The following is a 27,761-nucleotide window of genomic DNA, read 5'->3' as shown; positions in this document are numbered from 1 at the left end:
GCTCATTTCTCCACATAGCTACTGGCATAGATTTGGCTCATAGTGTATACTCAATAGATATTTATGGAGTGGATTTCTTAATGGCTCACAATGACAGAGAGATCCATGGCTGTCCGTGGGTATTTATCCAAATGCTTTCCCGGGGAATTCCTTTCACTACCCAGTCTAAAGAGAGGTGGGTCAAAGACTGATGGTTGTTTCTGTTTTTTAGTTGTTCCAAACACTTCTTCTGTGCCAAGCACTGCCCTAAACTCTTTCCATGCTTCCTCTGATTTAATCCTCAGGGCGTTCTAAGAGATGGGCACCGTCAAGATCTCCACTGTATGGATGGGAACACTGAGGCCTCGTGGTTCGCTAAACTGGGCATGACTACACAGTACAGCATTATATTCCTAGCACCATGTGCAATGCCCATCATGTGCTAGGGGCTCAAGAAATATCTGTAGAATGAAGGAACGTATAGATGAAGTAGAAAAGCTTGTATTATGGAACGTGAGAGACCCAAGTGTGAGCTGCTTTGGATTTTCGAGTTTGCCCACTTGTTTTGGTCCTTGCTGTCACACACTCACACCCACCGTGGCAGCTTCGCACTAGAACCTCTGTGTCCTACCTCCTCCCCCTGCACCTGCTATTCACTGTCTCCACTTCACGCATCTACCACGGGGCTAGAGTGACCTCTAAATCCAACCAGACCCAGTGCTCTCTTTCCCAAGCCTCTTTGGTGTCTTCTCATTGTCCTTTGGACACTGACACCAGTGCTTCAATCGGCCAACAAAGACCATGTTGTCTCTCCCCAGCCTCACCTCTCTCTCATTCCTGCACTCCGTTTTGCCCCTGGGGGATGCCCTCCGAAAAAGGTTTGCCTCTGGGAATCACTATTTGTTAGCAGGTATGTTGTAAATAGCACTGGTTCAGGCTCTTCTGAGCACGTGCAAATGCAATCAACACCAGCATCAAGTAGAACATCACATCAAGGGGAGGTTTCCTACAGTCGCCCGTCTCCAGCACGACACCCACCACTGTCGGCTGCTGGTCTTCCAACAGGAGGGTGAGGCCGGGCAGAGCTGAGTCTTCTGCTCTCCTCACCCTCGATAAGAGCTGACTCGGGTAGACAGTAATGGGAGCAGGCGGAGTGGCATGATAAGGGGGATCTTTTTAGCGAAGTCTGCCGCTCTTGCATTCTGGCCAGTGCGGTTAGCTTTCCTACAGAGAGCTCTGTCACCATGGGTTTGTGTTAGAAATAGCTGGGGGCCAAAGGACTGGGAACTAATGAGCCACGCCTCTCGGATGGAGGAGGGGCTGTTGGCTCTCCACGGGCCTGGGTGCTGGTGCACCTCACGGCTTGTTACCCATGCCAGAGGCTCATGTGGCTTCACGAGACCAAAGCTCTGCCATGAAGAAGACAGGGAGAAGACAGCTCGGGTCCCAGTCAGCTCGGATTGTCCAGGAGATGATCCACAAGAAATTGTGAAGCACCCCTGGCCGCCAGGCACTGCGCAGCCTGCAGCAGAGACAGCATATTACACCGATGTGGCGAATGCGGAGTGCAGTCTAGCTGGGGAGACAAACAGCCGTTGGGCACTCCACACTCTGTGTCTGGTCAAGACCGTGTTCAGACAGAAAGCAACAGTGGGGAGGAGGGTTGGAGGAGGGGTTGAAGTGAGAGGCAGGGCGCCGGGTATTAGAAGGAGGTTATTATCCTAACAGCTCATCACCAGCTTCACGCAGACCCCACGGGGGGCCGCGTGGTATCAGAGCCTTCAAGGAGACAGCCTCGATCCTGCCGGGACACAAAGCTCGCTGTCGGCTTTTGATGCTGAGGGCCTCGTTCGAGGATGACAGAGGGACTCCGGGCAGCTGAAAATGCCATCTAAATGTTTAAGAATGTGTCCAATATGAGATTCATAAAACTTCGCACAAGGTCAGCTTGATAGTGACTCCATAAAATTCCAGAAATGGAGACCTACAGAGACTGACTTTACAGTCCACTCAATTTGGCGATATTTCTCAATTGAGGCCTTTGCGTCTTCGGCCTTAATTGAAAGTATTTAACCTATTACAGATTATCATAAATAGCACTGAGCTGAACGCCCCCAAAATGCTCATTTCAAATACATCAATCTCTTCACAGGCCAGCAGGAAGAAGTTGCAGAGCTCTGCTCTGGATGGAAGACAGATGATAATCTTCAGAGAACATTCCTCACGGCCAGCTCAGCAGCCGAATCAAACACCCACTGCTTGCAACTCCAGGGAAGTCATTACACTCTTTTTCACCCCCCTTTAAAAGGCCCTTCTTATCCAGCCCTTTGCTCTCCTTCTTCGCTAGGACTGCACTTTCAACTTTCTCTTTCTAAGTGATTTTAGTCACATCTTATTACAAATGCAGTATTAAAATAACAGACATCTAAGAAAAACATTAGCCACAGTTCCACAATCACCTAATCAAGGAAATGCTTTGTTTATTGATATTCCTTTTCATCTTTTATTTTCCAAATGTGCATATTCATTTTTTTTCTCAGATGTGGTCACTTTATAGATAACATTTTCATTTGTAGCATTATATGCTAAGAAATTTTCCCTTTGGCTTGTTTTGTAGGATTTCCCTTCCCATTATTCTACTCAAAGATAGCAGTAATATACCACTTCCCTGACTTTTCTGATTCTTACAGGATCCTACAAAAACATACACAAGGAATTTCTGTGATGTCTTTTTTTTTAAAAAAAAATGCATGGACTCTTCACTACTCAAGCCACCTGCACTGCTCTGGGCCAGGAAATCAGAGACACCAACAGCTGGTTTTAAAAGCCATACACCGTTTCACAATGGATGTAATACCCTGTGCTCTGGATGGACAGGTAAACTTCCTTCTACTTTTCACACCTACAGAAAACAATGCTTCCACAAACGTCCCTGTACATTGATCTTCAAGTGCTGGGGTTTTATTTTTTGATTTTTTTTAAGGAGAACTTTCTAGAAGTCAGGTTGCTGGGTAAAAAGCGATGCCTATTAATAATTTTAATATACATTGCCAGATTAGCTTGGAAGTGGCAGAGCTAGGATTCAAACCCGTCTACTGGATTCTAAAATCACAACTCCCAACCATTAATGTCTAACTTCGCAGATGTCCCACCATAGGTGAGATGAGCAGCATGCTTGCCTAGGTGTGCAGTGTTTTTTAAAAAAGGCAGAAGGATTTCAATGTTCATACTTCCTACGATGAACCCACTGTACTGTAGTCAGGTGGGCCAAGCAATTTAGACAGAACTACCCAGCTATTAGTCACTGAGCATGACCACTCTTGGGACATTTCTCAAGGTGACTCCTGCTAATTAAACAGTGGCATGGCCACGATTCCTCAACCATAATGAGTAACAAAGAAAAAGAATCCTGGAGAAACCTTCATTGAGCTGTCTCTATCTCGACTAAAACCAAAGCTGAACCATAAATGGACTATTTATAAATCAGGACGAAAATAACAGCGCATCCAGCATGGTACACGTTTTTCAGTGTCTAGAATTTTTCCTATTGTTCAATGCAGTTATATCTGAGTGCCAGTTGGGGTATCTAGAAATAGATGATCTTTTTTTTTTTTTTAAGATTTTATTTATTTATTTAAACAGAGAGAGACAGCCAGCGAGAGAGGGAACACAAGCAGGGGGAGTGGGAGAGGAAGAAGCAGGCTCATAGCGGAGGAGCCTGATGTGGGGCTCGATCCCAGAACGCCGGGATCACTCCCTGAGCCGAAGGCAGACGCCTAACGACTGAGCCACCCAGGCGCCCCTAGAAATAGATGATCTTATATTTACAGCAGTGAACCCCTTTAGAAAGCAGATTTATGCAATATAGACAGGAACGTAAGTGCTGTCACAAAGGGCTCTTGTAAGAGTGCAGAGGGGCTGCTATTTCTTTTCAGCACCTGAGAATGAGCCTTGTAGGACCTGATGTTTTACCATAAACCCCACAGAAGGGTAACAGCCAATTCAGACAGCCCAACTGAATTAGAAGGAGACATTTCCCTAAGGAGAAGACATTAATGGAAAAATCATTTCACGTTTGCATTTTTAATTTTGCAATTTAAAATCTCTCTAAATACACTTTCCCCTTTAAAATGTGATTAACCAAAATTTCCCCATCTTTATTACGGCAAATAGCCAGTTATAGTATTCCTTTTGGAACAGCAGCAGGGGCATTATTTAGATTTAAGGGGGAAAGCATGCATGAAACTGTTATTAAAACTGAATATGTTTAGTTATCACAGCTATTAAGAGGACTATTAAGGAGTTTGTGCAAGTTTTGGGTATGTAGATGGAGTTAAATCTGTGTGTGCATGTGGTGGGGAGCGTGCTTGTGGCTCATTGTGTGTGCTTTTAATTAAATACTCTGTTGGGACCTGTTGGAACCCGGAGAGTCTAGCCCAGCATTACCAGTAAACTACCTGCATGCCCTTGGGTGAGTCACAAACCCATCCCAGGGAAGACCTTGAAGGTTTCTGCTGGTTCTAACATCATTTGAAGTTTGATCGGTACTGAAATAGTGAATGATTATTACAGTGTTAGTGGGAAAATACAGTCTTGTTTCCATGTTACAGTTCAATACCTGTAATCTCAAAGGTATTGAATTTGGTGAATGACATTATCCCTCCAATGACCACGGTGCCAGTCACAGGTGCTGGAGTTGCGGGGTGCCCGCTGGGGCCAGGCCCTCAGCGGGTGCTCTCTCAGCATCCACGTCCTGGGCCCTCTCAGGGGTAATGATGAGCCTTACTGTACAATTGATGAAATAACTCAGGGGCCCAGAGGCATCTCTATAATGCTATGGGGAGATGCAGTATTTTAAAATATTAATGGCCACTCAGTTTCTCTCCCCCTCTACTACAATTAAGGCAATCGAGAAAACTCTCTTTTCCTCCAAATTTCCACTCTGTCTGCTTTGAGACAATCTGTGACACCCATGGAGTTGCACTGCCCCGAAGCTGGGACGGAGAATGAAAGTAAAGGGAGTCTGTGCTGGCTGGGGCTGGCAGGTGAGAGGGCGTTTAAACTTCTCTGTGGCTCTTACCTGATTTCTGGATGATTTTGAGTCCCGAAGCCACCATGAAATGGCTCTGTGACCTTGGTTTGATCACCTAACCTCTCTGAGCTATACTTGTAAAATCAACATGAAATGGTACCACCTCACCGAGAAGCTGCAAAGATGAAGCAAGTCAACACTCTTCCAGCTTCAAGATGCTGGACAAGTGATGCTGTCACCGTTTGCCTGGGGTCCGGAGTTGAAATACCAGGAGAAAAGGGGAAGGACAAGTATGGGAGGCTATAAGTAATAGTAAGCGTCAACAGTGACTGAGTGCCTACTATGTGTTGGGTTGATTTCTTAGCACTTTATAAGCACAGAATGACTTAATTCTCACACTATCCCAGAGAGGCAGGTGTTATCGTATTCTTCTTCCCATGTCATAGGTAAGGACACCAAGGCACAGAGAACCGAATAACTTGCCCAGCAAGTTGCTGGGGTGGGGTGGGGACCGGGCTGTCTGTCCCCAGAGCCTTATGTGCACCGCCAAGCCCCAACTGCACCTGACAGGTTCCCCCCTCAAAGAGGGCACGCTGAGAAGTAGAAAGGACATATTCCAATGTTTCCAATGTTTAAGTTGGGGTTCTGAGTGGCACAGATCTTACTATCTGGGCTCCATGATGAAGCTATTTTTGCCCCAGCTTGAAAGCAGCCACCCTGCAGTGGGAAAACAAACCCATCCCAACATATCCAACAAAATGATTATAAGAACCCCCCAAAACTAACCCAAAACCCCCACAGTCTCCCCTCCCAGTCCTGCCACAGTTGAGGGAAGCCTCTGATGACCCGCCCAGCATCGCAAGTGGTGGCTGCAGGATTCCAGGGGTTTTGGGTCTCCCTCCAATTCTGGGTTAGTTCCCTGTGGCTCATGTAACAAACTATCACAAACTTGACGGCTTTAACAACACGTATGTATTATTTCACAGTTCTGGAGGTGAGAAGTCCAACAGGGCACTCACTTGGCTAAAATCAAGGTGTCAGCAGGGAGGATTCCTTCTGGAGGCCCTAGGGGAGAGTCAGTGTACTTCCCTTTCCAGCTTCCAGAAGCTTCCCACACTCCTTGGCTCGTGGCCCCCTTCTTCAGTCCCCACGTCTTTTCTGGCCCAGCCCAGTAAAGGTTCTATAATTAGACGGGGTGTACCCAGATTACATAACCCAGGATAATCTCTCCATCTCCAGGGCTCCATAATCACTCTGCAGCAGCCCTCGGGGAAGGGAATGGGTATAACCTATCATTTACAAGGGTACATTTTGGAGTCCGAGAAACCTATGTAACAAATTCCAGCTCCACTGCTTTGCCAGGCGAGTGAAAGATGCCCTCGTGGTATCAATTTCTAGGTCCTTTATAATGGGCGTCACACTAGAGCCTGTGTATACATGCTGTTGCTCAGAAGGCTAAATAAGTGTGAGTATAAGAAGCACAGGTTTCAGCAAAAAGAAAGAGCTCAATAAATGGCAGGTATCAGGAAATGGAAGGAAGTGAGACCTCGGAGGCCTGGTAAATCCAAGTACTCCCTTTGGCTCGCCATTGTGATTGGTCCAAAGGGTGGACATGTAACCCCAAGGCAGCCCATCGGAGTCTGTCCCTGGGGTTATGGAGAGCACACGCGCAGGGAGAGAGAGGCCCCGATCTGAGCAAGTTGCCGTCTGATTGCCACGTGCATGCCTCAGACCGATAATTGTCCTTAGAGATGAGAAAACCGGGACCTCAAAATGCTAAGTATTGTGTCTAAGTTGACACAGCAAGAATCTTGCTCTGGTGACCTCTTGTGCTTATGTGGGATTTGCAGCTTACTCAACCCCACCACATACAACCCTATCTCTGAGCCTCATGGCTTTGCAAGGTTAGAACTGTGGCCCCATTTAAAGGTGAAGGAACTTGGTGTTCAGAGGGCTAAGGGCTTTGCCGGTAAGGGAGAGCTCAAAGATGTGAACTCGTGCCATTTAGGTCTCTCTGCACTGCTTGGAAGTCATGTTTGAACTTTCTGCTTCTGTAACTGTAAAGGATTTGTAACAATGTGGTTACACATCTTCCAATCTATTTTTGTATAAACACACGAAATAAGTATCTAATCCTTCACTGGGTCTGGTATGAATATATTACCCATGCATATTATATGCTGATTTATTCTTCTAATAATACATTATTCATTCTCTAAACTGCACATAATGCAAATCCACAAGAATCTCTATGAAAACAAATCTATTGAATGGTAAGGTCGTGACAGATATGGTGACATTTCAACTCTTTGGGTCTTTGTTTCATTAATTTATACAACTAAAATACCACCCGGGTCCTGTGGGTGGGCTGCTGGACAGGCAGTGAAGGGCTACGATCTGAGGACGTTGGTTGGAGGATGCCATTCACACTGGTGCCCTGGGGGTACGGGAGGCTGTCCCTTTGGGCTGGGGCAGGGAAGTGCCCTGCATTCTAGGGACCTGGCTCAGGCTCTGGCTCTGTCATCTTCCTAGGCACAGTGAGTGCTTCCAGGAGCTGTAGAAGGTGGGACTCAAGTGTCAGGAATGGGGTTTGCTGTCACCCTGGCCTCCTCCTCCCAGGGTTCACTGTGGGCCCTGGAGCGATGCAGCAGGTGGGAAAATGGAAAGGGTGTGGATGTGCAATCGGATAGGCCTCTGGGGTGGACTCGGAGGGTTAGGAGGAGTCCTAGGCAGCCGCTAGGGAGCCACACGCAGTCCATCCGGGCACAGAAATCAGCGGACATCACGGGTCTAGCACAGAGTAAGGGGCTGTCCCTGGCGTGGCTCCAGGTCAGGACTGGGAAGGTCATGAGCGCTAGGTGCATGCTGGTGTGGAGGCATTTGTCGGCACGGTGCGGGCCACTGCGGTGGATCCTTGGGTGGGATGTGAGTCTCTGTCAAAGGAACATGACAGGAGCAGGGCATGTGACGGGACAGGAGCTTGGGTTTAGAAAGTCTAAAGAGGACTCAGCTATCAGGCTCAAAGAGCCCCATGTCGGTCAGGAGGAGTATGATGCTAGACCAAGACAGCCAACCTGCCAACCTGGCTTCCCTCTACCCGCGCACCCCCCTACTCCTTTACTGGCATCTCTGGAGGACGTATCAGGGACAGTGCCCGGGGCCAGAGCTACGAGGGCGAATACAACAGACGTGGGCCCTGCGCTCATTACTGTTGGGGGTCGCTGACACCACAGCTGCATGATTTATTTCGATGGGACAGGTGCATGAAAGGAAAGCACCTCTGAAAAGGATGCTGGAGGAGAGTGTAACTGTGGGTCTGGGGGTCAGGAAAGGCTTCAGCCAGAACTTGAAGGGTGATTATAAGTTAACCAGGTACAGGCATAAATGAAGAAAGTTCTAGGCAGAGGCGACAGCGCCTGCTAAGGTCACAGGTCTCCAGGGGACTCTGTGCTGCTGGTAGGGGTCATGCTGAGGACAGTCACTAGGTGGCAGAGGCTGGGGCTGAGTTTTAAAGTGTTGGGAGAAGGTAACTTCAGTCCCTGGGTTTGAGATGGGCTGAACCTAGAGGCACAGCTCGCCTCTGTGCATGGTCCCTGAAGAATACAGAGCCCTGAAGCTGGAATCCAGGCCAGCCTGATGCTCTGTGTCACCACCTGAAATTCAGTGGAGGTCGGACTGACGGGGCCGGTGGCTATGAAGTCAGTGCCCCCCACCTGCTGGCAATGAGCAGCTCCACAGGTGTTTACAACCCAGTGCGCTCTGTGACTCTGCTGTGCTTTTTTATTTTCATTTATGGAATGGTATAAAACTCGACATTTATTGGCCACAGACCATTTCCATGTTCCTGTAACTCAAAACTGGTTACATTTTAAAAAATGAAGTATTACCTGCTTCAAGTCTGTAATAGAGACCAGGCCTCGTTGGCACCCGGTGAATTATTAACATTAGAAACTCCACGCTTGCATATTATGCCGTGGAACTTTCTTCCCCAATACACTTTATTATATGTACTTGTCTTAACTGTTGACAGTCCATAACATGAAGTGACATAAGATGGAAGTGTATGCTCCGTCCAGTAAATAACTGGGTGATGTCAACAACTGAATGGACACATTTTGACGTGACCCACTGTAATGGATGGGAGCAGCCCCGATGGCCTTCCCGTGAAGACTGAACGCAAACACGGAGGCCGCAATGGAGGGTTGGCTACCATGGCGGGCCAGGGGCAAGCGGAAGGGATGGCTCCCTAACAGGAGGCCCCCAGATGGAAGGGGACAGAAGGAGCAGAACCCCTGTTACAAGGGAGAATGTGAACTGCAGGCCTTGGCTGGGAGCACGGTGGCCGAGCAGCCATGAGCAGGCCCTTCATAGCCCACGGGCTCATCTCCATCCACATCAACCACGCGGGATGCTTACTCTCAGGAAATCACTTGAAAAATAACAACACTTTCCCAACGCAGCCACCTCACTGTTTCATTTAAACTTCAACAACCCCCTGGAGTGACACCAGAGGCCCCCATTATAGGTGAGGATACTGAAGATCAAAGACGTTCAATTTTTTTCTCAAGGTCGGTCAACTCAAGGTCAGTGGCAGGACCAGCACTAACCAGGAGCATCTGACTCTGAAGCCAGCTTGTGTCCCATGGAAAGAACATCATTCTTTTCAGTAGGTGGCTGGTCTCTACGCACACGATTGAGATTGATTTCTCTAATATCCAGCTGCATCAGCCAAGGATCACGTCAATATTTGTAAAACTTATACATCTTTTTACGCCTCACAAGGGGCTCTGACAGTGTTGTCATCCAATTCTCACAGCAGACTGTGGGATTTTACTGTTGTTGTTGACAACGTGGAGCTAAGGACCCTGCTGAGGGGCCCCTGGCTATTAATACTAATATTAGCACAAGAATTCAGGGTTTTGTTTTAGATTATTGGTTTTTCCATTTTGGTTTTGTTTTGTTTTCTTCGGAGAGCAAAGAGTACCCTCCCTCTTGAGGGACTCCACAGTCACACCTGGGGATTACTTTATAATTTAAAACCATAAAGCCTTACAGGCAGAAGAAACCTAAGAGGATGAGAAATAATTACTGATAGCTACTACATGGGGTAGCACTTGCAAGAATTTAATCTCTGTTAGAAAAATGCTGGTTTTCCATTTCAGTGATGCCATCCATGGTGAAATGGTATCTCCTACTTAGCTATGTTTCCTCTAGTAAAAGGGACTTATTGCTATAAAAAGCACATGAAAGAATCAGTGGACTGATAGGGCAAGGTGAAACTCCTAAAGCTGAAGTTTGGGAGACAAGGGCTGAACCCTGTGAAACCTGCCCATCGCTCTCCTTTTGAGGGTTTTTCCTCACTTGGATGAAGACTTCGAGCCTCGCAGGCCCGGTCATAAGGCAAGCCCTGTGCCCTTCTCCAGCTAGTGCCCCTCATCGCCCTCCAGGCTCTGCTGGGTCAGCTGCAAAGCTAGCCATGTCCCCTCCTGTCTCTGAAGCTGGTGTTGCCACATTTCTGACAGCGTTCCAGTAAACCCTTCCAAAACAATTTTATAGACTGGGAAGCCGTAATCAAAATTGGCAATTGAGCAGCAAACATATACACTTTGGCAAAACTATATGCAAACAAGAACCTGGCTCTAATGCCATCCCTAGAGTCGATGCTTACGATGATATCTAGACAGAGATTATTTTTGCTTAAACATACCATTCATGGTCTCCAAGACGCAACACAGCCCAAGCACCTCCCTCAGGGCAAGCCCTCCACCCATTTTAGTATACATCCATGTCTCCCCCACCCAGGTCAAGACACTCAACATTCTCCCCCTGCGGCAGGCTCTCCAGTGCCATCCCTCCCAGGGGAGTCACTATTCTGACTTCTATTGCCACATGTTGGTTTTGCCTATTCTTGAATTTCACACAAATGGAATTGTACAGAATATGTTCTTGTGTGTGTGTGTGTGGCTTCTTCTATTCCACAGTAAGCCCATAAGTGTCACCTGTGTGTGTAGCATTTCATTATTTTTCACCACTGCTGCTTAATTCTATCTATCTACCTATTTATCCATCCAGCCATCCTTCTATCCATCTGTCTTTCCATCTGTCCGTCTGTCCATCCAGCCAGCCATCCTTCTATCCATCCATCTGTCCTTCCTTCCCTCCTTCCTTCCATCCATCCATCGATCCCTCCATCCGTCCTTCTGTCCATCTGTCCATCCATCCATCTGTCCATCCATCTGTCCATCCTACTGTTAATGGACATTTCCATTGTTTCCATTTGGGGGCCATCATGAAAAACCCTGCTGAAACTATTCTTGTGTGTGTCTTTGGCAGGTATAGGCATTCAGTCCCTCAGTGACATATTAAGGAGATAAAATTGCTGAGTTATAGGGTATACAGATATTTGGGTTTGAGTACATATTGCACAACACTTCCAGAGGGTTTCTTTAAACAGGCCTTTTTAGACATTTTTGAAATGGCTTTAATTCATTTTCTAGACGACTTCTCTGGCTCCTGATCAAAGGGTCTATAAACTCGTAACTGGATTAGTCTAATATTCAAGGTACTATAGTTAAAGTGGCTAATTTTCTCTCTCTGTTAGCTCACTAAAATTCCCTCAAATGAGGAATGTAAAACTGTGATATGAAATTCATTTTTATATAAGTGTTTTTTTGAAGTATTCGCTCTTTCTGTGTGTCTGGGATATGACTGCAGCCACTCGCCAGTTCTGAAGGCTCCAAGCTGGAAGCTGCTTTGTGTCCACAGGTCCAAACCACCCTGTTTGCTACTGGGCTCGAATGCTGGGCCTGGGCACCCCATATTTCTGAGTGTGCTTCCTGAGTCATCCCGTTTGGCTGAGGCTCCTTCCATCCCCGTGTAGTAACGGTCTCCTGTTCCAACTAACTAAACTCCCAACTCCTATCCTCACATTTTCAATGCGTCTAACCCCTTTCAAGCTCTGCTCTGCGTTCCTCCACATGGCACAGGCTTCCAGGCCATGGCTCATGGGCATTGACAAACTTTAGTGGTTTGGGAACTGGGACCAACACGTCCTAGCTCTGATGTTACTAACTGGGGGGGGGGGGGTTAGTGACTTCACTGCTCTTGGTTTTCTCATCTATAAAATAGAAATAATCATTGCACGGGCCTCAGAGGGTTGTTGTGAAAATGAGATGGGATGGTCACGAGAAGCCCCATGCCCAGCAGTTAGTGAGTGCAATCTGTTATTGTTATTAATCTACAATAAAGCCTTCAAATGGTCCACTTCCCCCACTCATGTATCACTTTGTTCCCCACCAGCTTACAGAAACTCTCAGCAATACTCTCTCTCCTGCAGAACTTCTGCCCTTTGGGTTCATCTTGAAGGCTCTTACACAGCTACCTTATTTCCCAACTCCATCTGCAACAAGAAAGTGACTTCCCAGTGACTGTTCTGCTCCCCCACATTTCTCACCCCCTTCTAGTTCACTGGGGCCAAATGACTACTGCTAGCCAATGGCAAGTGTCACTTAAAGGCTGAAGCATTTAAGAGCTGGTGTCTAATACCTCAGCTCTTTCTTTCTCTGCCACAGCCACCAGAAAGGCCATGTGCTCCATGCAGTATGTGTTGGCAGAGCCTCTGCCAGCCTGTGGCCCTCGGTAACTATGTGGGGCAGAGCTCCCAGCAGACCCATGTCGGACATGTAGCTGGGCAAGAAAGAACCCTTGGTGTGTTATGTCTACCAAAATGTTGGGGCTAACTTGTTACTGCAGCAGAGCTAGTCTATCCCTGACTAATGCACCAACATTTAGACTGACAGTCGGTTAATGAGCCTCTTTCGGCCAGCCCCCATTCCTTAGCTGTCCTGGAGGGATTCTCAGGCTGCATAAGGCTCACTCTCCTAGGACCTTTGCAGAGCTACCCTCTTGAGCAGCCTCTTACGCTAGAACTGGCTGTGGCAGTGAAAGACTGGTTGCAGCCAATAACCCTCAAGACTCTTTCTAGAGTCAGTAAGAGATTCTAGGAATTCACTTCACTTTCCCCTTTGCCAGAAGTACTAGACTCTCATCCAGGAAAACATGACAGTCAACGTATCTAGACTTTTCTCAGTTCTTTATGCCAGTAACGTCTTATATTTACTGGACCGCTGCCTGTAATATTTTTACCCCTTTACCTCCTTTCCTGGCTAACAATCTTCAAATCTCAAAATAAGTGCCACTTCCTCCAGGGAGCCTTCCTGGATTCCCCCAACTTGGTGAGGAACCACTACCTATCTACCCCCATGCCACCCAAACTTGCCCTTGCAAGATGATCAGAGCATCTGCATGTCTTGTTTAGTGTCTTCTCTGCTAAGCTATAAATTTCATGATGACAGGGGCTTCAGCTGGCTTATTTACCACTCTACTCCCATTCCCAAATTCTGCACCTGGAAGAGAGTAGGTGCTTACAAATTATCCGCTGATGCATAAAAATTATCCACCTTTACAAATAAGAGGGAGACCAATTTAGATAGCCAGCCTCTTCAATATGAGTAAGCAAGCTCTCGCATTAAAAGCCCATACCTAGAATGAGACTGCTCTCCTTTGAGATAGCCCATAACTCACTGTACTGTAAAGAATTGTTTCCCAGAAATTGCTTTCTGCAAAGTTTAGTTCCATTTTGAAAATACCAAATAAAATCAGACCCGTGCCTTCTCGATTCTGCCTCATACATTAGCTCACTGAGATGTTGGCACTATTTTTATGGGCTAGAAATTAGTGTCATGTTCATAAAGAGAAATGCCATGAAAGCCGGGCTCCAGATCTCCAAATTATAGAGCGCACACAATTCTGATGACTAGAGAACCCCAGAACAGAGCAACACTCTCCCGACAGGCTCAGTGTTGAATTACTTGGGCTTTCATCCTTTAGCACTACAAAGAAAAAATTCAAACAGAGCAAAATGCTTGGAGAAAACTTTCTACCCGTCCCTCTGAGTCAACAAATGACAGAAACTATCCCAGGGCACCACTTTCTATTATGCACTCTTATGGCAAAGATAACAACCCCCACATCATCTTGGATAGGGTGTTGGAAAACCAGCTTTTTTGAATAAACCACTAGGAGCCATTTTTGAATTAATTTTCTGGGTTGGAATAGACACGGAAGCAACTCATCCATTAAAGAGAACATGGTAACAAAATCCACCCACGTGTATCAGCTTTTCATGTCTTGTTTCTGGCATGTCTGTATCTGTATCTCTCTATACGTCTAGTTTTAATGCTGCACATGACTACATCATGAAAGGCAACTTAGTAATTTATTTTATTTCTAAACAAAATGAATGCTTTGGTTGGCATGTTTTTTACTCCCTCGTGCACTCAACCAAATATTGTGGCTCTTGGTAAAAGAATATATTTCCCCCCCTGCTTATAAAACCCTCTTTCTCATATTTTGGTAATATCTCTGTTGTGACATCTAGAAATTCTAAGTCTTTGAGAAAATCTGCATTGCTTTTTAACATTGAACTCTTTGACAGTTGGGACAATTTTCTCGTCGCTCACCCCAGAGAATCGAAGCTGCTCTCTCTCTAGCTCGTACATCAAGGGAAATTACAAGGCAGTGCAAGTCTTCTCTCCTGATTACAGAACCCCTCTCTGATTGTGCCACTGAAAAGACCAAACACATGCAGACATTTGAAGTAAGAACCAGTCCTGACTGTTTATTACTACTTGTTAACTCTTCCTGAGTCCATAAAACGACAGTAACTCGACGTTACTGCAGAGAAGAGAGTGGGGTTTTCGGAGGGAAGTGCCGCGTAAATGAATTTTGCAGCGGTTGTTTCAAAGCTAATCAAAGAGGTTCAAAGTTTGTGAGGAGAAGCCTTGAACATAATGCAATCCAACCAGCCGGATGAGGCGAGTTCTCATGGATAAACTCGTTAATTCCTCAGAAACGTGCCACGACTTACTCCAAGCGCTCCTCCGTGGAGCAGGAGCTCTTGGGACCCAAGCGGGCTATGTGACCCTGGCAAGAGGCCACCCCTCCCAGGGTACTTTTCTCCAGCCTGGGGCTGCTATAACCAAGCACTAGGGGGCGCTGGTCGACCCGGTGCAGAAGATGATAATGGAACCCGTGGCATGGGACGGTTGTGAGGATTAAGTGTGTGACTACACAGGGGGGACACAGAGGAGTGCCTGTCACACAGGGCAGGCACGATGAACATGGCTGTCCTAGTAACTGCCTCCACGCCCAGGCAGGATTCCTGGATTCCTGCACGGCACACGCGTATCTTCATCCTAAAGTCAATGCTTTTAGCTTTTACCTCCAACACAGTTCCCACTGAACATATGAGGCAAATTTGGGGCCCAACTGTTCTCTTACCTTTTCTGCCCTGCATTTTCCTCCTCTTTGCCCACATCTTTACCAACTATTTGGAGCCTGGAGAAGGGCTGGCAAAAATGTAATCTGGAAACTGATTCACGGTAGTGTTTGTCTCTGAACCTGACAACGAAGAGATTTGCTTTGTGCCTTTTGGAGAAGTTTTCCAGGGACACGACTGCCACTGATCAGTCTGGAAAGGAGTCCTGATATTTTGGAACAAATGGCCTTTCTGGTTCTCTGCTGCCAGCCGTTCCATCTGGTGTCTTGTGGTCTGGGTCTGAGTGAGGGGCTGTGTGGTCAGGGTCATATTCGGACCTGACCACTGATCTCTGCTCGATGCTTCACAACTTGGGAAAAAAGTAAATCCAAGTCGACTTACTTTGTTTTAAAATATGTTTCCTGCGGTACTAGCAGGCATTATGGGCTCAAAAGCTAACTCTTGAATTGTTTAACCAGCATAATCCTGGAGTTTAAAGTGAGGTTCAACCCAAACAGATCCATGCTTTTCTTTCTCTTTCTCTTATTTTTGTTCAATCTCTGAAATAGTTTCTGGATTTCGCTGAATTCAGGATCAGAGTTAAAATGCGTGCTGGGTCTGATCAGCGATTCTCAATGGTCGCATGGATTGGCATGACCTAGAGGGTCTGTTGAGAGCAGAGTGTGGGCCCCCACCCACACAGGATCTGAATCAGGAGGTCTGGGTAGGGGCTGGAGACTTTGCCTTTCTAAGAGGTTCCTAAGGGATGCGGATGCTTTCGGTGTGCACTTGGAGAACAATCTAGATCAATGGTATCGATCAATGTCTCCATGAATGGTGATGGGGGACATAACTTCTTCCCCAAATATTTCCTTCTTCTTCTTCTTTTTTTTTTTTTTAAAGTAGTTTCTAGTGCTATCAGCGAACACCAAGGGCTAACCACATGCTGGAACGGCACACCAGGAAATTGCCTGTGAGGTGGGTGCTTTTGTTAGCCCCCTTCCGAGGTCAGAGAGGTTAGACAAGCTGCCCAAACCCCACAGCTAGGAGATCACAGAACGCAGGGCCTGGGTCCTCAGCTACCGCTAGCGTCGGGCTCACTTCTTACGGAACATTCAGATCCTGACTCCTCGTGTTCTAGGTATCCAAGCTTAACCCCTTCCTTCTTTATTTGGGACTTTCGTCTTCATTCTGTCTCCTGTGACAGTTGAAATATTCTCTCCTTCTTCTTCTCAGTATCTCACATTAAATTACAGGATTTTTATTTATATAAGAATGTTTACTGCTCTTCAGCAAGATAAGCATAATGAATTTGTTCATATGGTTACATTTGCTCGATTTTGTTCACTCTGAAATCATGGCTTGCCTCCTGTGCGTGTGTGTGTGTGTGTGTGTGTGTGTACATGTAACTGTGTGCGTAAACCATCACTTCCTTCATGAGAAAAAGGTAATAATGATGTTTCAAGTTCTTTTAAAAATATTCTTCCTTGGCAAAATAAAAAGTTGGTATCTTTTTGACAATCCTCAAAATTTTGAGAAGGGCGTGGAATTTTTGGTAATATTTCAAACCCTGGGCACCACAGGCCTAGATCACTGATGATCTGAAGAATCTTTAGCATGCATAGTTAGTCTCTCTTGGTTCTCTGCATTTGGCTTTACCAAGACACACACGCACGTGTATACACACACCACACATGCGCACACATATGCACGCATACATGCGTGCACGTGGGCACCCATATGCTTTTTCAAGCTAATCATCTACACAGGTGGGTGGGACAAAGCATGCTATTTGGGGTCGAGAGTCTGGTTCTGTCTGTAAGTTGGTGGACAGACACCCCAAGCACATGTTGGCAACGAAACCCTGGCTTCTAGTCCTGTTCCTGGATCTCTTCCTTCCTTTCTGTGGAAAAATTCTGGCCACGGCCCTTCTCTCAACATTTCCTTATTCCAAGGGTTAGCTGTCAAGATACCTCCAATTTTTTGATAACATTTTGAGAGATGGAAACTTTTGCCAAAGAAAATTATTCTCTCATTGGTGTGTTGTGTATTTTTAATATTCCATTAGACTCAGTCCACTTATCTCTATAATTTCAGATTGTACTGTATCACTTATGGGCTGCAAAAAAGTTTCACAGGCAAGTTCAGTCCAATTGTGGGATGGTGTGTTTATCAGTTTCCTCAAAATGTCATCTAAATTCATATTTTACGTTCTAAGATCTGTGCTGTGTTCTCTCTCCATCTCGTAGAGCAAAAAATTACACACATCCAACTATCACTTCTAATATGAATAAAAAGTGTTCTTCACTTTATCTATTCGAAACCAATATCCCTGAAGAATTTAAACATCTCACTTTTTTTCTTTTATTTCTCACAAAATAGCCTGAGGAGAAACCCATCAGACACATCTCAGCCATCCTTTCGGAGAGCTATGGGCTCAGTCAAGAAAGCAAATCCCATTTGTAAAACAAGGCAAAACTAAAAAAAAAAAAACAAACCCAAAAAACTATTAAAGTTGAGTTAATGACAGACGCAACGATGTGCCAACAGCATCACACCAGGCTTCTAATACTCTGTCTGGGCTCTTGCCACATGGCCACCTACCAGCTATGTGACCCTCGACAAGTTATCTACCCTCTCTAAGCTTAGCCTCCTCATGTGTACTGTGATGAAGGGAACAGTTCCCTAAACTCAAGGAAGTGTAAGAATTCAATGGGATTTTATGGAAAGTATTTGACCCAATGCCTGGCCCACACTGACTCTTTAATAAAATTAGTTCCTATTATTAGTATTATTTTTTATTGCCAAATAAGGACTCTTTTATAAATGAAGTTTGTTTCATTCCCTCTGATTTCCTAACCTTTGCCTTTGGATGTTTTCTTCCCTCTGCCAGGAACAGTCAACCTCCACCTTTACCAAAAAGCTTTTTTTCTTACTCTCTAAGTCAGAGGTCAGGGGTCCATGGGAGACATCTGGCCCACCACCTGCTTTTGTAAATAAAGTTTTATTGGAACCTGGTTGTGCACATTTATTTATGTGCTGCCCATGATTACGTCTGTGCTACAATGGCAAAGTTGAGCACTTGCAACAGAGAACATATGGCCCACAAAACCTCAAATATTTACTATGTGGCCTTTGACAGAGAAAGTTTGCCGATCACTGCTCTAATCTCCCCGTTCAGGACATCCCACTCCTGGCCACCCTCCTCAGCCCTCTGAGAGGCAGACCCTGAGACCATGATTTGGGTGCAAGGGAGGGGGAGAAGTGAGCCAGAAAATGGAAAAAGCCACACATGGGGCGGTGATGAACAGGTCATGGCCATGGGCAACAGGGTTCAATCCCACAGGGAGAGTGCTTACAGCAACCTCAGAGCTGTCCCACTCGGAAGGCGAGGATAGGGTATTCGCCTCCACCTTATCTCTCAAGAGCTCAGGACTGCCCCTGAGCATTGACTCCCGAGCAGACTGAGCACAGGCTCATGGTGAGACAGGCCCCCAGGAAGGCAGCTGCAGGGCTGGAGAGGCCAATAGCCCTGCTAGGATGGTGAGTGCTGGGGGATCTGGGAGGCCACCAGTCTAACCCAAGAGGCAGGGTTGATGGGTAATCAGGTGTGAGCGGATGCACGATTTACCTCCAATTTCTCATTCCATCTCCTCCCTGCTTCTCTTTGGGACTCCAGTAAGTTGTTGAACCAGGGTCGCTAGAAGGAAAATACTGTCCTGATATGACAGACTTTACAGTTGCTAAGCAAAAATTATGTTTAAATTAAGTGGTGAGACTCGTGGTCAATTTTTACTTAAAAACAAAGATGTTTGGGCACGTGCCGTGAGACAGGATCAGGCAACTCAGAGAGCCACGCCAACAAGCAGAGTGGTATTAGATATGAACAGACTAGCTCAGTTAAGCATTCCAACTGTCTTTGGAAAGTTTTCTTAGTTCTCTAATTCCCTCTGAAAGAAGCAACCAATTATCATCATTCTACTGTTAAGAATGGGATTAAGACTACACACTAGTTAATGCTGCTTCTAAACCCTGTTAAAGGACTTGGTCTTTCTAGTCAAATATGCTTTGAAAATACCGGGGGCTTCACACGTATTTGGCTGAAATTTTCCCAAGTTCCTATACATCCTCTTTAACCATGCAACTGTCTGCTGGGCCGTTATTAGGAAGAACGCTTCTGAAGTGCGAATACCTTGTGAATGTCCTCAAGAAGTCCAGAGTTGACAGAGGAGAGAGGCTATAATCAAAACATTGCTTTTCCTCGTGATAACTTCATGAATAGGATGATAAATCATTTGTGTGCCAAAAGGAAGAGGGTGCAGTAAATTCCACTGAGGAAGGCTGGGAAGGTGGCACAGAGGGGCTGCTGAAACCAGATCTGGAAGGGGGGGTAGCGGACACGGGCCACGATGTGAGCAGAGGACACATCCTATGTGTCTAATACTGCTGCTGCCACATGACCAACCTCCCCAACCTTCCTGCTCTAAAGCCATGACGAACACTTCCCATCTCACGCAGTTGCTGTGGGTTAGGAATTCAGAAGCCGCTTAGCTAGATGATTCGGGTGCCATGTTGGCTCCTGAGCTAACCATTAAGGTGTGGGTGAGGCTGTAGTTTTTCAAAATCTTATCGGGCTGGAGGATCTGCCCTCTCATGGCTGCTGAGTTCGTGTTGGCTGCCAGAAGGTGGCGCCAGTTCTTTGCCACGAGCCCTCTCCATAGGGCTACTTGGGGGTCCTCCCAACATGGCAGCTGGCATCCCCCACGGCAAGAAAGAATAAGAACAATCTAGGCTTGGAAGGCTCACAATGTCATTTCAGCTAGATCCCATTGGTGACACAGGTCATCCTTCTTCAACTTGGTGGGGTGGGGGACTACCTAACAGCGTGGATACCAGGAGGTGGGAATCACTGGGGGCCATCTTGGAAGCTGGCTGCGTTAACATGCAAATGTAAGATGTGCATCATCCTTGAGGGACGGAAAATGCTGACATCATCTGAATGCAGTGTGAGTTAGGGAAATAGTGGCAGGAGATAAAATCAGAAAGCATGGGTCTGATCCCAACCCAGCACTCCAGGCAGCCTGACAGCCTTCAGAGTGCAGGTATGACCTCAGGCTACCTTTCATTTTGACTGCGTGGACTGGCTGCCCCAGCTCTTGGCTACAAGATTTGCCAAACACTGTGTCACTTTGATCTAGCAGCCAGGTTGTTGTTCTTTCCCTAGAACCAACGGTTGGACTCAACCGATGGATTCATTAGGGGGCCACAAACCCAAAGTTTAACATTCACAATCTGACGAGTTTTTTCTTTTTACTCCCTTTTCTATCAATTAGGAGAAATGTTGAGAGGCCATGAACTGAAGTGTCCCTGGGGACCCAGTATGTGGGTAGACACAGGGAGGCAAAGGCATAGAGCGGCCATCAAGAATGTCTGTCTAGTAAGAGGGGGGCAGGCAAGTGGACTGGCCGATGTGGGCTCTCCTGGGGGTAGGGAAGAAGGGTCTGCAGCAAGGCAGGGGGGGATGAGGATGCAGTTCCTCTAAGCCGGGGTCTTAAACGTTTTTGTGCCATGGACACTTTAAGTCTGATGAAGCTCGTGGACCCCTTCTCAGAATATATATTTCAAACACATAAAAAAAAAACCATAGGATGACAAAGGAAGCTAATTCTATCGAAATAAAGTTAATTAAAGTAGTAGGAAAACTTGACGTGTTAGTACAAGTCTTGCTTGAGCAGCTCCTCCGTAACCAGATCTGGTGTTAAGGCTAGTGATCAGATTCATTTTAAGGGAGGAGAGGGCGGGACATCTCTGACATCTCTGCATCCTCTGTGACATGACAGGAAAACATCCGTGACTTTTGTTGTTAACGGGAGTGGGAATGGCCAGCACTGTCCTGCTCTGCCTCTCCTCCCTGGGGACAAAAATACGAAATTGCAGTTAATGGTTACGGAAAATAGACTTAAAATGTTTTCTCATCCATGTTCGTGTGCCCCCACCTAGAGTCTGTCCATAGACCTCAGATGAGGACCCTGGGTCTAGGGGAAGTTATGGGAAGTTTTTTACAGAGAAGGGAGATCTTAAAGCAAGAAGTTCTGATGCTTTGTTTTGAGGCTGACTTTTTCTTTTTTTAAAGATTACACTCTCATGTCACCATGGGACTTATCTGGCAGGACACTAATTGCTTGCTTGTATGAACATATTTCCTATTTTTAAAAACACCGCTATAAACAAATGTTATTTAAGAAAAACATTCTTTGAAGCCACGACTCTTGTCATCCTGGGAGACCAGGTAATCTCATTGTCTGCTCTAACACCAGCGGCCACCAGGGCCTGAGGTCTGCCTGGGCATCTGGAGGAGGGGGTGAGGTTGTTATCTCTCACCTGATAGCCGCGTGGCAAAGCCCACGCACTACTCAGAAGGGACACAGCTTGGGGGGGTGTGTCCCATCTTGTCAGAGTGGAAGACATCAAGTCTGGGTCATAAACATCCGGCGCCCCCCGCCCCCGTGCCAATCCCTCAGCAAAGGAAATTGTCAGCAAAGCCTCAACTGTCCTCCTGTGTCCATCCAGTAGCAGGGACATTTGGCACGCTGAGTGATTTCACATGGCATTAACCCTTTCCTCTAATAGGAAATTTGCTCTGTGCTGCACTCACGAAGCCCCTCCAAAACTCTTTATGCACAGAGAACCCTCCCGAGTCTCTAATTCAAGCACAAAATACCAGCAAATTTATTTGCCCACAGACTCTTGGCTCTCGTTGTCAATCAGCTTCATTGTAACCAAGCTTATGGTTTGGTCTCCAGTTTCCTGTGTCTCGTTCCTTAGTGGGTTCTAATGTGGGAAGGAAAGGGAGGACACTGTTCCTAGCATCTCAACACTACAGCGTTTACGTGAATGGATCAAGACCTCTCCTTACACCCTTGGCTTAACTGGTAAGGATGTGATCATTCTCATCAATGCATATCAAGCGCACACAAGGTGTTGTCAGGGTTGCCTTCCTTCCTGGAGATTCTAGGGGTGACCTGGTTTCCTTGCCTTTTCCAGTTTCTAGAAGCTGCTTACGTCTCTTGGATGGTGACCCCCTCTCTCCATCTTCAAAGCCAGCAGCATAGCATCTTTAAATCTCTCTCTGACTTTAACCCTCCTGCCTTCCCCTCGCGAGGGCCCTTGTGGTCACATCAGGCCCAAATGGAAAACCCAGAATATTCTCCACGTTTTGACATCCTTGACTTAATCACACCTGCAAAGTTCCTTTTGCCTTGTAAGGTAACATATTCACGAGGCTCTGGGGATTAGGATGAGGACATTTTGGGGGTCATTATTCTGTCTACCCACAGGTCATTTTATGAGCTCCATTTAGAGGTGAAGAAATGGAAGTGCAGAGAGGTAAAGTGACACTTCCAAGGTGACACAGCTAACAGGATGCAGAGCCCAGTTTGCTCGTCAGGGCTCTAGAATTCCCAGACGTATGCTCTGACCCATTTCACCTCGCAGCCTTGCTAATGGGAGAGATGAGGGAAACCAAGTCAAGTTTCCCAAAGGTGTGAAGAGGCTCAGAGTAAAGAACAGACAAACCCCTGATACAGTTTCATAGACTCTAAGGCTGTCCTTTAGTTGTAGGCCCCTGCTTTTCTCTCAGCAGCCCAGGGGAGCAGACAAAGTAGAAGCTTTGGGGTCAAGTCCAGCCCCCAGGCTCAGCGTGTGAGGCAGGCAAGTCACGTCAGCCCTCGGAAACACCGTTAGCCCTGTGATAAAATGGGCAGTCCTGTGCGTGTTATGGCCCTCATTTAATACCTGGCCAGAAAAAATGGATGCCGTAATTATTCACGCAGTAGCTTCCCGGAGAGTGCGACATAGACTCCCTCACACATATCATGAGCTAATCTAATACCAAGATTAGGCAAGAGCGGAGAAGTCCCTCATTTCCTCCCCATCCCAGAAATCCAGAGCCCACAGAGACAGAAAAACTAGAATTAGGGCCCAAGAAGTCTTCCATGGAGAAAAATAAGTCTGTAAAAACAGTTCATAAGACACAGGAGAGAAAATATCTAAAAGAATTTAATTTTGATTCCTGCTTTCGAGGTTCATAAATAGAGATGCTGTTCATTGAATTTCAACAGTCCTTTCTACAGCTGTTCTTTGCAAAGGTCAAAAAACATTCATTTCCCATGGCTGTCTTAAAAACACAGAAGCACATACCACAATATGTCTATTAAGCTGCCGGTTGAACTGGTGACGGGAGAAGTGAGCAGCCGGTCAGCGCCTGTTCTTGATGAGGAAAGCCACGACTGAGTCCGTGTCACTTAAGGAAATGGAAATGCTTATCGTTTCAAGTGTGGAAATGTTGACAAGATTTACCCTAAAAACATTCTTTCCTGACATCTGAAATGTGTTTTTTGTGACCACAGCAATATCGGTGGAGACCCTGGTGCCTACTACGACTCCCACTGCTTTGTCACTGATTCAACTGGCCAACATAGAAACCAGTCTCAACTCCAGGGTGACAGTCCTGCAGCCCCTTGTGTGGCGTCCTAACCTGGCTGGACTCCCTTGTCCTCAGTGTCCAAGATACAACTGCTTTTTCCAGTTGATGAGCAGAACTGTATTTTCATTACTGAGACATTACACAGTCACTGCACCCAAGCTAGAAAATACACCAACACTAACCCACACCTGTTACTCTTCTAAGTCTGTGCTTGGATTGATTCATTTAATCCTCATGACAACATTTTGAGGGAGGTGCATTACGATTCCCATTTGCAGGGGAAGAAACTGAGGCACACCTCTAACCATAAGGGTTTTGTTCTCTATATTGTGCTACTTTCATACCACGGAGCTCTCTGGGAGCATTAGCAGGGATATCGAAGAAAAAAATTTAATGATGTGGCAATCATACTTATAGCTACCAGTTGTTCAAGCTACTAACGCGCCCGGTATCACAGAGCTGGGAAGAGGTAGAGCTGAAATTTGAACTCAGGTCACCTGGATCTGAGACTGTCATCTCCGACAGTGCACTGTAAGAAAAGTCAGATCCTAAAAGGACCACTCTGAACACAGTCACACAAATCCTTTTGCATCTTGGACCATGATGCCATATGTTATTGACTGAATGTTTCTGCCCCTCTAAAATGCATATGTTGAAGCCCTAAACCCCCACCCGTGTGGGGTGGTATTGGAAAGTGAGGCCTCTGGGAGGTAATGAGATTTAGATGAGGACAGGAGAGTGGGACCCTCGTAATGTGGCTGGTGTCCTTATAAGAAGATGAAGAGAGACAAGAGCGTCCTCTCCCTGCATGGGAAGACAGAGCAAGAAGGTGGCCACCCAGGGCTCTCATCAAGGACACATTGGCCAGCACCCTGCTCTTAGATTTTCAGCCTCTGGGACTGTGAGAAATACATTTCTGTTGGGTAAGCCCCCCAATCAATGGTATTTTGTTATAGCAGCCTGAACAGAATAAGGTGATGTACATATACAAACAAAAAAGATTCACAGCTTATGTGATGTTTTGCAAACTGCTTGATAATGTACTATGAACCTCTTCCCATGTCATTATACATTCTTTTACCACATCATTTTACATGATTTAATAGAATCCCAATGTAGGACTATGGCACAATTTATTGAACAGATCCCCAGGGGTTTGACACTTAGTTTGGTTCTTTAGATAAGGATCCAATTAAACGTCCATTGGTGAATGCTTGGACACCTGTTTGATCATGTGAATCGCTGTGTCAAAGAATAGAGGGGCATTTTTAAAAGCCATTTGATTCTTATTGCCAAAATACCCAACAAATGGATTGGACTGATTCGTATTTCCACACTAGGTCAGGAGAGAGCCTTTTCTCACAGTCTCTTTCCACTGAGTTCTAAGGACCACTTGAGCTCAGTAGCCAGAAGAAGCCCACCTGGAGGGCATTGAAGGCCCATAACCGAGCAAAACAAAAGTTACATCAAAACGTCACCGTGTTTTGCTTTCCTGTGTTGAAAAGAAGTTTCAAAATTGATTTCCTCTGTGAAAATACCATCCAAATAAATAATCAATAATACTGCTTCCCATAATGGGGGGAAATGCATGACCTTTAGGGACAGGCTGATATAGGGTCACATCTCAGTGACGTCAGGTGTCCCCATCTCTGTTCCCACTCAGCTCAAAGAAGAGCTCCCTCTCTGGAAGACCTCCCTCCCACCTCTGGGTCCTCTCTCCCCTGATCTTCCTGCTCAGGGCTCTCACATGACCAAGAGAGTCAGTGCAAATGGTTTCATCCAGTGTTTAATCTGTGTCTAGACAGCACTTTCTGTTTCACTATGTTTGGACTGAACTTGTTGTTTAAATTATTGCAACCAAATTTTGAGTTTAGAATTAATTAACAAGTGTCTGAAATGATCTGTTTGTAATCATGGGGAAATGGGACTGTTGTGCCAGAAAAATGAAATCGGACCCATCTTCATGACCTAATTCCTGAACGAAGGATCCAATCCCAAGGTAATGATTAGGAAGAGGGATTCGATATTTTGAGAGTGGATACTGACACATGAAAATGTGCAACAACCAGCAGATGAAACTGGTACTAATTGACCATTTTGACCAACAGTTTGATATGACTGGGCTGGTCAACAATGGCCTGTGGGCCAGAGCCAGACCACTGTCTGTTTTTTGATGGCTCACGAGCTAAAAATGCTTTTTATGTTTTTAAATGATGACACTTTAAATGGTTATATAAGTATCTACATATATTCTCAATTTTGCCTCTTGGTCCACAAAACCTAAAACATTTAATATCTGGTCCTTAAAGAGAAAATTTCCAACCTCGAACCTAATAGACGTTCCTATATGTTGAAGTCCCTTCATTGTTGAATGTGACAGCATAGCGCCACATATCCAATAAAGCTGGCCATGCCTTTAGGACACCAAGTCACATTACCAACAAACTTTTATCCTCTGGAAAAGTATAGCAAATGGGATGCCTCCTTAAAACAAAACTCAAAGAAATGTGGATCCCAGGCACTTTGAGATGCCATCATGTCTTGAAATGGTCTATTGCTAGCTCGACTTAATCTGAGCCTTGTAGCTTCTGGTCACCTTCCCCTACAATGCTTTGCAATGGAAGCACTTTGCAGCTGCCGTCCTCACCTAGGTCCTGGCTCGGAGCCAAGCATAGTTAAGGCAGGTTTGAAAGAACTGCTTTCCAAAGACTCTCCACCCATTTTTCTTCCCTTAAATTAATGTTCTCAATATGGTAAGAAGCAAAGCTTTCCCCTATTTTCTCCACCAGTTCAAAGTCAGGATGGAACTAGATGTTCTTTCTAGACTGGGGTGTGTCTGTCCAACTGGGACTGTGAACGGGGACAAGATTTAGAGTGATGTCACTGAAGTACAGTGACTGGAGAAGTAAAATGTGCCTTACCAGGCTAATCACAGTTCCTGGCTGATTAAGAAAAATATGTGCTCTCTATTTGTTAGAGAGAGAGAGAGAGAGAGCGCATGTGGGGGGAGGGGGCAGGGGGAGAGGGAGAGGGAGAGGGAGAGAATCTCCAGCAGACTCCCTCTGAGGGCTGAGCTCGACGCAGGGCTTGACCCCATGACCTTGAGATCATGACCTGAGCCAAAATCAAGAGTCGGACGCTCAACCCACTGAGCCACCTAGGCGCCTCAAGAAATATGTGCTCTATAAAAGAACTAGTCCCTCAAAAGAAAATCTTCTTCAGTTTTTAGGGTACTTCACATAAAGTAAGATAGAGAGGCTTAAAATGATAGAAAAACAGAAGTACTCTAAATTCATCATTGCCCTGCATTTTATTTTTACCATTTAAAAAAAAAAAAGAGAAAAGAAGATAAACCTCGGAGAATTACACATTTGTCAAATATGAGAAGATGAATCTCTGTTAATGACAGAGCTCAGAATCTCTTGGTTCAACACATGCCCAGCAACTACTGGTTGTCTAATACTCGAAGACGCACAAGACCAGAGACACAAGATAGGCTGTTTATTCGGCTATTAACAACCTGCGGAATTTGGATTCAAGCAGTAACTCCTTGTCTCTCCCCTTGAGAAGGCTAGAAATCTGTGAATCAGCCACTCATCCTTCACCAAGGATTCTTGAGCTGCCTCCAAAATGTCTCTGCTTTACTACTGGCCACCCCCCCCTCCAGCTTGCCAGCTTTCCCCGAGTCACAGCTCGAGTGCACCGTGTTAAACAGAGCCGTGCTTAATGTTTAAATACAGTTGGTGGCATTGCATTTACATTAGGATACATCCGTAATCCTTAGGATGACATTCGAAGCCCTTGACAATCTTGTACCGACTCCCTGCCCTTGTCTGGGGTCTCCCCGGGACACCCTCAACTCCCCATCTCTCCAACTAATGTATGAACGTGCCGTGCCTTTGCTCATGCTGTTCTCCTCCCCTGATGCTCTTCCCTCACCTCCTTCA

General features: G+C 46.0%; 1 protein-coding gene across 4 annotated transcripts in view; it reads right to left on the bottom strand.

The window, feature by feature from the left end:
• The window catches only part of CDH13 (cadherin 13), a 1,033,545-nt gene that overhangs the window by 209,123 nt on the left and 796,661 nt on the right, over positions 1-27,761 (bottom strand). Inside the window, exon 8 of one of the 4 annotated variants that reach the window (XM_034672820.1) lies at positions 21,046-21,240. The exons of the other annotated variants lie outside the window; for them this stretch is intronic. Within the exon in view, the coding sequence (XP_034528711.1) occupies positions 21,193-21,240 (48 nt within the window). The 3' untranslated portion in view covers positions 21,046-21,192. Of the gene's footprint in view, positions 1-21,045; positions 21,241-27,761 lie in introns of those variants that run through there. 4 annotated transcript variants of the gene reach the window in all.

This window comes from Ailuropoda melanoleuca, chromosome 12, assembly GCF_002007445.2.
Source record: "Ailuropoda melanoleuca isolate Jingjing chromosome 12, ASM200744v2, whole genome shotgun sequence".
In the NCBI taxonomy this organism is placed as follows: domain Eukaryota; kingdom Metazoa; phylum Chordata; class Mammalia; order Carnivora; family Ursidae; genus Ailuropoda; species Ailuropoda melanoleuca.
The sequence above is the reverse complement of the archived record's forward strand: the minus strand, read 5'-3'. Positions and strand labels throughout refer to the sequence as shown.